General features: G+C 40.2%; 1 protein-coding gene across 12 annotated transcripts in view; it reads left to right on the plus strand.

Annotated features, from left to right (window-relative positions):
• Window positions 1–13,575, plus strand: part of LOC129170635 (nephrocystin-4-like) — a 270,848-nt gene that overhangs the window by 48,207 nt on the left and 209,066 nt on the right. For all 12 annotated transcript variants that reach the window (XR_008566724.1, XR_008566725.1, XM_054758947.1 and 9 more), the window contains one exon: window positions 6,598–6,662. Coding sequence is in view for 9 of the 12 variants with exons in the window: in XM_054758947.1 (XP_054614922.1) it covers window positions 6,598–6,662 (65 nt within the window). In the remaining 3 variants the exon portion in view is untranslated. The remainder of the gene's footprint in view (window positions 1–6,597; window positions 6,663–13,575) is intronic.

Below are 13,575 nucleotides of genomic sequence, written 5' to 3' on the forward strand. Positions count from 1 at the left end.
GAGTGTGTTGAATGTCCAAAATGAACAATAAAATAGCAAAAAATAGAAAAACACGGGAGAGTGTCACAGAGACGTCTGCCACGGAGGGCATCTTTGATCTTTGATCCTGGCGTTCGGCTGTAGTGTTTTTGTATCCTTGTTAAAACATATTGCTCCTGTCGTCCTATTTTACTACTCCTCCTCATCCTCCATGAACCAAAGATTAATTTACAGTACTGCGTAACGGCGCTCTACAGCAGCGTAACTTCTGCCTTCCTTCAGCATGTCCAGAAGTCCAACTTTTTGTATGATGGCTGGCTTCCTCCTCTGCCTTTTGGGTGCGACCACAGGTGCCTTTGACTGTGCAGAACGTTTCGTCAATATTGTGGGTGTTGTCGGGGATAAAACTTGCACACATACAGCACTGCAGATTCACACAGCTAGCGATCAAACATCTATGTAAATTCGGCAAGCTGAACGCATGTACTGCACGTGAAGGCACAGAGGAGATTGACTGAATCTTTGATTCATGAAAGACGAGGAGGAGGCATAAAATACGACAACAGAAGCAATATGTTTTATCAAGGATACAAAAACGCTACAGGCACGCAGGCACGGTCAGAGGAGTGAAATATACGAGTCACTTAATTTCTTGTGTCCAACCTAAAATTCCTTCAACCTTAAAATTCAAACTTTGACGGTGTTTAAACAAGAGAGAAATGTGAGAAAATGTTCATGCCTGTCTGAGAAAAGTGTATAAAGTGTATGGTCAGGGGCTTTACAGCCTTAAAACATACATCATTGTAAAAAAATAAAGTTGGGTACTTCACGGATTTCACTTGTTGCGGGCTATTTTGGGAACCTGTCCCCCGCAATAAATGAGGGAACACTGTAATAGCAACTGACAGTTTACAATAAACAGCAGTGTAATGGAAAATGTCAGGCAAATTGGTTGAGCTTGATGAACAACAGTCAAAAATGTCAGAGCATGAGTCTGTTCCATCGAAGTATGTCACACTCACTCGGTAAGACAGTATTATATTTCGGAGTGTTGAACGGGCTAATCGACAGACGGTGAGACGGTGTTGCTTAGCAACCACAATAATGCCAAGGATAAAAGAGAAAAGAAGCGGATCTATTGGTGGCTTGTGCAGTTCAGATCGAAGCACTCTGGATTCGATTATAGACATGGAGTCACCTATGATAAAAGAAGGTGCGGGTTTCACAACCACCGCCGAGACCTGCCGACGATGTAAGCTATTTGAAGAGCCGACTGACAAAGCATACTAAATTACAACAACAGAGAGTGACAAAGCAGTTGGAAAAAACGGTGAAAAAGCAAAAAGACACCTTGGAATAAATACTACTGAAACTACAGAGGCTGGATCAAATAGATGGGAAGGTACAGAGGCTGGATCACATAGAGGAGAACGTAAATAGGCTGGATTACATGGAACAAATATGGGCTACATAATTCAGAAGGTCCAGGACTTGACGGATGAAGTTCAAAGTCTGAGAGTGGAGAACAAAGAATTACAGGAAAGTAATGCAGCACTGAGAGCCACTCTAAAAAGACTGAAGGAAAAGACAAAATCATTGAGCAACTGAAAATCACCATAGATGACATGGATCAGAACACATGAATGAATGATGTGATCTTGACGGGGCTTTGGATCAAACCCAGGTCCTATGCCAGGCCATTTGGGAATAAGGGCAGACATCCAAACCATGGACACTTGCATCCTACTGTATGGCAGGAATAGCACTACACCTGTCATCATCGTCAAGTTCACTAACAGGACAAGACTGCACTGCTGAAACAAGGAAAGAAGCTGAAAAGTACAAACATGTTAATGAATGACCATATGGAAAAGTGCAATGCTGAAATCGCTAAGAAAGCACGTGATCTGAGGAAGCAAGGAAGGATCCAAGGAGTGCCAATTGCAAAATCTTCATCAAGTTAAATGGAGGACCAGAGGTCAGAGTTCTTGTTGTCAAAGCCATCAAGGATCTGGATAAATACTGAGGACCATGCCAACATGGAAAAGGTAAACAGCTCTAATGTCATTAATATGCCTCAAGAAGATCTACAATTTGACACCTTTTGTTTGACAGATCACAAATTGGAAAAAGAAAAAGATCCGGACACAATTTTTTTTTCTCACATCACAAATGACTTGTTATTTTACGGAGGAGCAATACAACAATAATCTTTATATCAGCAATAAGTTGTCAATTATCCACATAAACAGCAGAAGCATGTATGCGAACTATAGCGACATCAAACAATATTTGAATCAATTCAAGGACCCCTTCAAAGTAATCACAATCCCGGAAACTTTGATTAATGGTAACAAAGGTATGGAGTTTGAGCCGGAAGGTTATGAAATGACCTGTATAAATCGGAATAATACAAGTGGAGGAGGAGTGACTGTATATGTGGACAAACATCTGAACTATGAAATGGTAAAGGATATGTCATTTGCTATTGATAACATCTTGGAATGTATAACCATTGAAATCTGTAAAGAAAAAAGAAAAAAATGTGTTAATAAATTGTTTATATAGAACTCCAAAGTCAAGCGTTGGAATGTTTGAGGATTGGATTAAAACAATCTTTACAGACATTGGTCAAAAGACAATTTTTATATGTGGAGACTTCAATATTGATCTGAATCCACATAAGTACAAGGAAATAGATGACTTCATAGATACAATAATTGAGTCTATTTTCGGAAATCACCAGACCAAGCAGAATAACAGACCACTCTGCCACACTTATCGATAATATATTCACCAGTGACTTTGATAATAACACAGCTAGTGGCCTGCTAATCAACGACATCATCTTCCAGTGTTTACAATTTACAATGAACATTATAATAAAATACAGATGGGGGCCAAAAATACTTTTCAAAGACTATGCACAGAGGATAGCGTCAACACTTTTCAGGAAAGATCTAGAAGAACAAAGATGAGTGTCTACAGTGCAAAAGATGTGGATGAAGCATATGAACACTTTCAAAACACTTATATGGAGCTCTATGATAAGAACTGTCCCTGGCGAGAAATGTCTATTATAATCAATTATTAGATAAGAATAAAAATAACTTTAGAGCAACTTGGGGCATTTTAAATAGTATTCTCAGGAGCAGCGCTAAGAAAGCAGACTACCCTCATTATTTTATGTTTGGAAATATGAATAATGATGATATGAATGAGGTACTGCAAATGTTTAATAACTACTTTGTCAATTTTGTACCAAAATTGGAAGAAGAAATTCCAAAATTCTGGACAAAGGAGGAAAGGAATGAAACCACAGATAGGAATCCTAATTCTATGTTTCTCACTGGTGTAACAAAAAAGGAATTCACTGACATTGTCAATAATTGTAAAAATTTCTGGGGATCATAATCGATGAAATAATGAGCTGGAAATCTCAGATATAAAATATACAACATAAAGGTGGCGAGACATACTTCAATATTGAATAAAGCAAAATTTTATCTTGATCAAGAATGACTCCACACTCTTTACTGTTCACTGGGATTACAATATCTAACGTATTGTGTGGAGATATGGGGTAGTAACTATAAAAGCAATCTTCACACACTAAATGTAATGCAAAAAAGATCAGTGAGGTTAATTCATAATGGCACGTATAGAGAACATACAAATCCCTTATTTTTAAAATCACAAAGATTAAAATTCGCTGATTTGTCAAGAGAGGAGAAATATGATCATAGGGAAAAACTAAACTTGAAACACTTGTACGTGAGAACAACACTAAAAACCCACAGCATTTCAGTATGTGGAATTAAATTATGTCACGGATTGAGTAAGGAAATCAAACAATGCACCAAGATGAGCAAATTCAAGAAACAATACAAGCAGTTGATGTTTGCTAAATACAAGGAAGAAGAGTCTTGAACTTGTTTTGTTATGTTTGTCTGTATTTATTATTATGTATTTATTATTATACTGATTATTATATTTATTGTGAAAAATGTTAATTATTACATAGTACAAAATTACATCATATTGTTACATTACCTTATCATTCTTTGATGTATTAAAAAATCACACATGGAACTACCGGGGTATAACGCTCCTCTCCAACACGGGCAAAATCCTAGCAAGAGTTCTCCTCAACAGACTGGTGGTACCAGCCGTGGCCGAACTCCACCTCCCAGAGAGCCAGTGCGGCTTCAGAGCAAGCAGAGGTACCACTGACATGGTCTTCGTGCTCAGACAGCTCCAAGAAAAATGGCGTGAACAAAACGAGGGTCAATATGTCACCTTTGTAGGCCTGACAAAGGCTTTTGACACCGTGAGCAAAAAAGGCCTGTGGCAGATCCTGGAGCGTCTTGGCTGTCCCCCAAAGTTCCTCAGCATGGTTATGCAGTTGCATGAAGATCAGCGTGGTCAGGTCAGAAACAGCAAGGACCTCTCGGAACCTTTCCCGATCATCAATGGCGTGAAGCAAGGCTGCGTCCTCGCACCAACTCTCTTCACTATCTTCTTCAGCATGATGTTTCAACGGGCCACGGATGACCTCGGTGACGAAGATGGCATCTACATTCGATACCGCACTGATGGTAGCCTGTTCATCTTACGACGCCTACAGGCCCACACCAAGAAACTGATTCGGGAGTTACTCTTTGCTGACGATGCCGCCCTCGTAACCCACACATAGACTGCCCTGCAACGTGTAACATCTCGCTTCGCAGGGGCATCCCAGCTCTTCGGTCTCGAAGTCAGTCTGAAGAAGACAGAGGTTCTCCATCAGCCCGCCCCCCAGGAAGCCTACTGTCCACCACACATTACAGTTGGTGAGACAAATCTGAAGGCAGTCCAACAGTTCACCTACCTGGGATGCATCATCTCCTCCGATGCAAGAATCGACAAAGAGGTGGACAACAGACTGGCAAAGGCAAGCAGTGCTTTCGGCAGACTCCATAGTCGTGTCTGAAACAACAAACACCTGAAGAAAGCCACAAAGATCAGCGTGTACAGAGCTGTGGTACTAACCACCCTCCTTTACGGCTCCGAGCAATGGGTCACTTACAGACACCACCTACGACTCCTGGAATGTTTCCACCAACGGTGTCTCCGTTCCATCCTCAGCATTCACTGGAGTGACTACATCACAAACACTGAAGTACTTCAACTAGCGGGGATCACCAGTATCGAGGCCATGCTTATGGAAACGCAGCTACGCTGGGCAGGGCACGTCTCCAGAATGGAGGATCACCGCCTACCCAAGATCGTCCTCTATGGTGAACTCTCCACTGGGCACCGTGACAGGGGAGGACCAAAGAAGAGGTACAAAGACTCTTTGAAAAAATCCCTGTCTACCTGCCACATCGACCATCGACAGTGGTCAGAAAAACAGAAGAAGCTGACCACATGTGACTTTGAATGCTGTATGGTTGCAACGGTGGAGGGGCTTGGTGGCGCGCTGTCCACCAGTCAGTCTCCTTCTTTGAGCGCAACCGTAGGGCTGCCATCGAAGAGAAGCGCAGTAGGAGAATGAACCGTGCAGTCATAGCACCAGCTCCAGATTCGTCATTCCCCTGCCCCCGCTGTGGCCGAGTGTGCCTGTCACGAATCGACCTCGTCAGGCACCAGCGCGCCTGTGCTAGACGTGGTCAATGCCCCTAAAATCTTCGTTCGCGAAGCCTAGCCAAGAAGACATTACCTTATCATTCTTTGATGTATTAAAAAATCGCACATGGAATACTAGTAGAGAATAAATGCACTGCATACGATGTGGAACGGATGGGGGGTAGGATTAAATAAGCTTTGCTTCTTTCTACTCCTTTTGGACATGTGGAACTGTGAAGTGAATTACTGTATGTGATGTATTCCATTGTAACTTGTATGCATGCTCAAATAAAATTAAACCATTACCATCACCATTAGTTGATTGACAGTTTTTTGATGACTGTGCTTCATTGACGGGTCCCTGTGTAGTGACAGCATCTCTCCAGGTCACTGGTGTCTGTGAGTGACATTAAGAAAAGTGGTGACTCGATTGGGGAGCAGTTTGGCACAATTGTTGGTTTGCATGTATAAATCTCTAGAGCCTGAATATAAGACTAGGTTTTGCTAGGGTACCAGCCCTGTACTCTGGCAAATACAGTAATTTTAGGATGACATGCACAGGTTTTAAACATAAGTGCAAACATGCCAATTCCCTGTTTTTGGACAACAGTATTGGGCAGTGGTCCCCAAACTTTTTGCAGTTGTATACCCTTTCAGACATTTGACCTGAAGCCATGTATCAACTCCTCCTGGACATGTAAAAAGCATGCACCTTTTTATCTGATCTTGAAATATTGAACATAATTAATTAATTACTTAATTTAAAGTAATTCCGGGACACATTTTGATAACGTTTCACATGAGCACTGATAAATAGATAAGTAATCATATATTGATTATTCACAACCAATGCTAATGCCTAATTTTAGGGGGGCTCCCCACTCCCTACTCACATTGAGCGATAATTGTTTTTGATTTTTATTCACGTGCTCCCTATTCCAACTGGCATACCTCTGGGGTACCTAGGGTATAGGGCATTCGTTCATTGTTCTATTGTTGTTCAACCTATAGACTGTATCTACTCCATGGATCACCAAGAATTCTTCTTCACCCACTGCTGAAGGACACCGTTGACTGTAAGAGAGCTTTTTTTTTTACATTTCTTTTACAATAAATATCTGTGTTTGTCCTCATGCCTGCATTCATCCAGAAAGACTGCTAATGATGGCGACATGACATGATACGAAGGATACTGGAAGGCTAGATAGAGTTAACCGAGTCAATGTAAAATGAGTGGACACTGTGGAAGAATAAGCATTTTATTCAATTTCCTAGATGGACAATGTGTAAAATTGACTTTTAAAAGTTTTTTTTAATGATTTATATATTTATTTGATTTATATATATATATATATATGGAACAGTGGTACTGCACATCACTATTCGATAGTGGCGTGAGGTGTTGTGAGTGCATGTTGGGTGCATTTTAAAAAGTAGCGTATTTCAAATCATAGCATAGCTCATAAAATAAACAATATAAGACATCAGAGGAATTGATATATATATATTTTTTGACAACTACATATAATTTAGACAAGGTCTAAATAATTTTGTTACTTTACACAGTGTTCCTGTTAATGATATACATTATCTCAAATGACTGATGTATCAAATGATTGATATTTTGATTTAAGAAAGTGATTTTTGGGCCTAAAGAGCTGGTATCGTAGGTATCGATATTTCAGTAACAATCTGCACATCACTACTAACGAGAGGTAACGTAAGCCAATGGAGTTGCTGCATTGCCTGTTAGTTTAAATTGAATTCACTAGCTCAACGGGAAGCCCAAGTCTTGTGTTGAAAGATGCAGCCATCCCACCAGTCGGCATCCCAGTGAGAGTGGACATTTTAGGTGATTTCATTATGGCTTTATTTAGTCAATGAAACTTTTAGCACTAGTGCTACATGCTAACACTATGAGAATGGCTTAGTGTTTCACTACAGTATAGCCGGATCTGTCGAGCACCCAGCAACGTTATTCTATGCCTGGGAGGGAGTAAAATTAAAATGTAGTAGTCGTCATCGGCTCTCACAAAGTCTGCCATGATTAGTGAGAGCAAATGCTCTTTCTATGCTGTTGTTGACGGTAAAAGTGTTCATTGCTCTGGGCTCTGTGAAATCAATGCGCCCAGGAAGGAAGCTTAAAATTAGGAGTGTCACGAGACACTCAGTTCACGAGACGAAACAATACATGAGATTGGGTCGATGAGAAAGAGAAGAGACAAGATTTTAACATTACTTTTCAGAAAAGTACAATGCAAAAATATTACTAATCTACTAATCTACTAATCACTCCGTTCATGCTCTTGTTCTGTGGAAGGTGCCGAGGGTGCCAATGCAGAGAGTGAACACTCTTCCTGCCTGTTTGGAGGAGAAATACGAGAAAAACAGACACGCATGCACATGGCAATATATTGAGGCCGGCAAAATTGCTCGAGTTTGGTTTATTGTGTATTAATTAATTTATTTATTATCAATGTTTACATTTTTTTTTGACTGAGAAATGTTGTCATGTTTTAATCTCGCGACATCTTGTGACACAGGATCTTGTGACACTCCTATTTAAAATGACCAAAACACTGTAAGTACTACATGTTATCATGACTGTACCTGCTACTACATGGTCACAGAATGTACAGTATATAAAACGATGAAATGTTGGAGTTTTCATAGAGGGCTCTACAGGCAGGCTAGGTGTGTCCCATTACGTCCATTGTTAGCTGCCTTGTGCTAGCAGTTTTTTTCTACTTAGAATGCACAGAAGAGAGATAGACCTGTGTTCATGTCTCACATAAGAATTGTGGATGATGGGCAAAATTCCAAAAATAAGTGTTTTCTTTTAAGCTATTGGTTTTTCCATTGGAGCAAGCAGTTTAAAAGGTTACAATGTGTTATTAATGTACTGTAAGTGTCACAGTAAGAAGGATTAAGCATTTGAGTCCAAAACCTGTTGAAGCTCATGGTAGTTTAAATACAGTATGTCCTCACTGTGTTAAAAGAAAGCCTATAAATTACCAAACACAGTAGCGCTTTGCAGTATGAATAGCAATGTGCACAGTGAGAGCACAGGGTTCCCGTCTTGGCGATCATGTCACATGAATATTAGAAACACTTCTTTCAAACGGACTTTTACACCAGTTGAATTATTAACCACACGGATCGCTGTATAGTTAGTAACGATGCTGTTCTGTTTCAAGTGGCACACTGCTGGCTGACACTTTTGGTGTTTTACCCCTTTTATGGTCAAAAATATTATTTTTTTTCTCCATTTGTGTGACGGAGACACACACAACGTTTGACATGAAGTCTTTTGAAGGGAGAATTTATTGGAGTCAGGCAAGAATTGTATCTAAAAGTCATTTGCGCTGCTGGATGAGAGACATGCATTTTCTTTTAGTGGTCATTCATGTCTCGTGTTAAAGAATTATGATGGAAAACATATCCTGGAGGCTGAAATGATCATCTTTTATTCACTTTCTCCAACATTAGTTTGAAAAATATTGCGCCTCTGAATTAGAACAGGGTTTTCATTATACCATGATATCTAGCAAATTAAATTGGTTTCTAACACGGAATTAAATTAACACATCCGGATGTAAATCGTATGTAAAAACAACCCTAACATTTTGATAGAAGCTTTCCTGGAAAGTTTTTTTTTTTTTTTAATTAACATTTCTCCTTGGCATTTGATAATGTAAGGCTGCACGGTGGCCTAGTGGCCACACAGTCAGGAGATCCGGAAAATCTGGGTTTGAATCTCGGTTGGGCATCTCTGTGTGGAGTTTGCATGTTCTCCCCATGCGTGGGTTTTCTTCGGGTACTCCGGTTTCCTCCCACATTCCAAAAACATTCATGTTTGTCTCTTTGTGCCGTGCGATTGGCTGGCGACAAGTCTCGCCCGAAGTCAGCTGGGATAGGCTCCAGCATACCCGCGACCCTAATGAGGATAAGCGGCATAGAAGATGGATGGATGGATTTGATAATGTATGACTTACTTCCTTGGTGTTAAAATTATTACATTATTATTTTTATATTAATTTTAGAAAATACATTCCTAATCAAAATTCTAAAAATTTGGGGTGAATAGAGAACTGAGCTGGAAGGCCAAGCTCTCAATTTACTGGTCGATCTTTGTTCCAACTCTCATCTGTGGTCATGAGCTTTGGGTCATGACCAAAAGAACAAGGTTGCAAATACAAGCGGCTGAAATGAGTTCCTCTGTAGGGTGGCTGCACTCACCCTAAGAGATAGGGTGAGGAGCTTGGTCATCCAGGAGAGAGTAGAGCCGCTCCTCCTTCACATCGAGAAGAGCCAGTTGAGGTGGCTTGGGCATCTAGTATTCCTGGATGCCTCCCGTACGCCTCCCTGGTGAGGTGTTCTGGGCGTGCCCCGACGGGAGAAGACCCCGGGGCAGACCTTGGACACGCTGGAGGGATTATGTCTCACATCTGGCCTGGGAACGCCTTGGTGTCGATAAGACGTGGCTGGAGACCGGGAAGTCTGGACTTACCTACTGAGACTGTTGCCCCTGCGACCTGGACCGGGATGGATGGATGGAAGTTATTTGCTATAAGTTATTTCATTAATGTTAAATGACATTATATTTGATTACCTTCTCACTGCATGTAGTCAGCCAGGGTATGTCCTGCACGACCTAGAACTCATACCATTCCGTGTGGAAGTGGCAAGCTTTTAACTTCTTACTTTGTTTTTCTTCCCCACTCTGCTTGAAACACTTTCTTAAGTTTAGAATAAATAAATTGGAGAGGCTAAGTAGTTAGCTCGGTAGCCTGCTATGCTAGCAGCGGCCGTAACTTGTGTCCCTGCTGTGATCCCGTAGCCTGCTCATTACAGTTGAGCAATGGGTTGTAAACAAAGAATAATACATGTATAAGTTTAAAGATGACTATAGGGATGTTATTTCATGTTTACGGTGCTCTAATAATGGTAAAAATTGTATTTGGTAAGTTATAATTCTGTTTTTCTTTCTTTCTTTTTTGGGAGAATGAACAGAAAAATAATTTCATTGCATAGCAGAACTACCAGTTTTACTGTGCATATCACAATAAAACTCTTGAATCTTGAATCTTATAAAAAGGTTTTCTATGCTTTAACTTTGACAATATTCCATTTATTGATAATGAATCATACTTTGTGGAAATAGTAATAGTAATAGTAGTAGTTTATGTTGCAGGAAACTAATCCAAAGTAAACCCAAAATAGTGCTTCAGGAGCCGCAAGATTTCCAACTAGATTCTCATGAGAACACAAGTAGAAACTTGGCAAAAAAAAGAAGCGATTATGGAATGTCAGCCTACGTACGGGTATTTACTCCCTTGTGCCATCAGAGCTTTAAACAGTGTATGTACTTTGTTTACGCCTGAAAGAGTTTTGCGGTATAAGTCACGTCAACAAACTTTGCAGTGTTCACATGTACATCAGCGTTGCATCCACAGAGACTTGTTTTCTGCATAGAAACATCGGCAAATTCAAGGAGAGCAAACAAGAGGTCAAAGAGGAGATTTTATGCATTACCATCAGAGGGCAATCATACAGTGTTCAAAGGACACTCTAAATAAACACTTCCATGTCACTGACTTGTGAATGTTTATGCATGTTATGTGCATACAGTGGTGTGTACATGGGTATGTGCCCCCTACCTGATTTCTTTTTCTTTTGTCACACTTAAATGTTTCAGATCATCAAACACATTTAAATGTTAGTCAATGACAACACAACTGAACACAAAATGAAGTTTTTAAATGAGACTTTTTTTTATAAAAGGAGAAAACAAAATCCAAACCTACATGACCCTATCTGAAAAAAATGATTGCCCCCCTAACCTAATAATTGGTTGGGTCACCCTCAACAGCAGCAACAACTGCAAGCGTTTGTGATAACTTGCAATGATTCTCTTACAGGGCTTTGGAGGAATTTTAGCCCATTCATCTTTGCAGAATTGTTGTAATTCAGCCACATCGGACGGTTTTGGAGCATGAACCGCCTTTTTATCCTTTTTTCTCAATAGGATTCAAGTCACGACTTTGACTAGGCCGGTTCAAAGTCTTCATTTTGTTTTTCTTCAGCCATTCCTAGGTGGACTTGCTGTTGTGTTTTGGATCACTTTCTTGCTGCAAAACCCAAGTTTGTTTCAGCTTGAGGCCACAAACAGATGGCTGGACATTCTTCATGATTTTTTGGTAGACAGCAGAATTCATGGTTCCATTTATCACAGCAAGTCTTCCAGGTCCTGAAGCAGCAAAATAGCTCCCGACCATCACACTACCACCACCATATTTTACTGCTGGTATGATGTTGTTTTTTTTAAAATGTGGTGTTACTTTTACGCCATATGTAATGGGACAGACACCTTCCAAAAAGTTCAACTTTTGTCTCATCAGACCACAGAGTTTTTCCCCAAAAGCCTTGGGGTTCATCAAGATGTTTTCTGGCAAAATTGAGACAAGCCTTAATGTTTTTTTTGTTCAGCAGTGGTTTTCGTCTTGGAACTCTGCCTTGCAGACCATTTTTGCCCAGTGTCTTTCTTATAGTGGATTCATGAACACTGACCTTAACTGAGGCAAGTGAGGCCTGCAGTTCTTTGGATGTTGTTGTGGGGTCTTTTGTGACCTCTTGGATGAGTAGTCGCTGCGCTCTTGGGGTAATTCTGGTTGGTAGGCCACTACTGGGAAGGTTCACCACCGTTCCATGTTTTTGCCATTTGTGGATAATGGCCCTAACTGTGGTTCGCTGGAGTCCCAAAGCTTTAGAAATGGCTTTATAACCTTTTCCAAACTGATAGATCGCAGTTAATCTCAGTTAAGTTATTTTAACAGGGGGGGGAGGCAATCACTTTTTCATACAGGCCTGTGTAGGTTTGGATTTTTTTCTCCCTTAATAATAAAAACTTTCATTTAAAAACTACATTTTGTGTTCAGTTGTGTTGTCAGTGATTAATATTTAAATTTATTTGATGATCTGAAACATTTAAGTGACAAACATGGAAAAAAAAGGAAATCAGTAAGGGGGCAAACACTTTTTCACACCACAGTATTTGAACAGTCATGTCGGTATGTTGTATAGTTGTTGTAATGCATAGAATTGCAGCAACAGTATCGTAACCTGATATTTCACGGACAGAAAACTACTGATGGAGTTGCTCGGGCAGTGGAGCCTTCATCCTGACAGTTAACGTTTACTCTGCAAATATAAACAACACAGTGCAAAATGGTGCGCGCTTAGACAGTGTCGCTCGCTACACTGCAAAAGAAATGCAACCATTCAATACGATTACAGCATATTGTAGTGTTGTTTGGAGCACTTCCTGTTTCCCAGCAAGCTTTGCTGACTGTTGTTGTAAATGGCTGCTAAGCTACATGTTTAGAGCTCACAAAGCTGTTGGTTATTGTTCGGCATTCTTCGTTCATAGTGTCTTGTCTGTTGTTATCTTCCTATTGCATTCCTGTGTAATGTTGTAGCTCTTTCTTTTATCATACCGTGAGTAAGACTGGTATGTGGAGTGGTGACCTGCCGTGATTTCAATGGGCTTAAGTTCATTGTGAACTCTGTTGTTACTCTGCTTGCAAAATAAAGAGTTACCTCTTCCTCACCGACTCATGAATGCCACAATACGTCCAGACAATTTCTGTGTCTTACTAATGTGGCGCACACAGTTACACTATACTTGAGTACCATCTAGTGGTTCAAATGTGAAGTACACTTCGCATTACAATAATGAAAAAAATAACTAAAAAAATAACATTGATTATTGACGATAATTTGTAGCACAATTAGCAGAAATTAGCAGCAAAATTTGTTATTGTGACAGGCCTACTATTACTTTCTTCTTCCCCTACTAAACCTTCTCCCAAAAAACACTGCTACTATTTATTTGATGCTGAGCCATTTACCACCCGCCATCCACTCTTTTTTTCTACTTCAATTCCCCTTCTCTTTCACATCTTCTGCCAAGCTGCTGCTCAGCTGATT

The sequence above is a fragment of the Dunckerocampus dactyliophorus genome, chromosome 1 (assembly GCF_027744805.1).
Source record: "Dunckerocampus dactyliophorus isolate RoL2022-P2 chromosome 1, RoL_Ddac_1.1, whole genome shotgun sequence".
NCBI lineage: Eukaryota > Metazoa > Chordata > Actinopteri > Syngnathiformes > Syngnathidae > Dunckerocampus > Dunckerocampus dactyliophorus.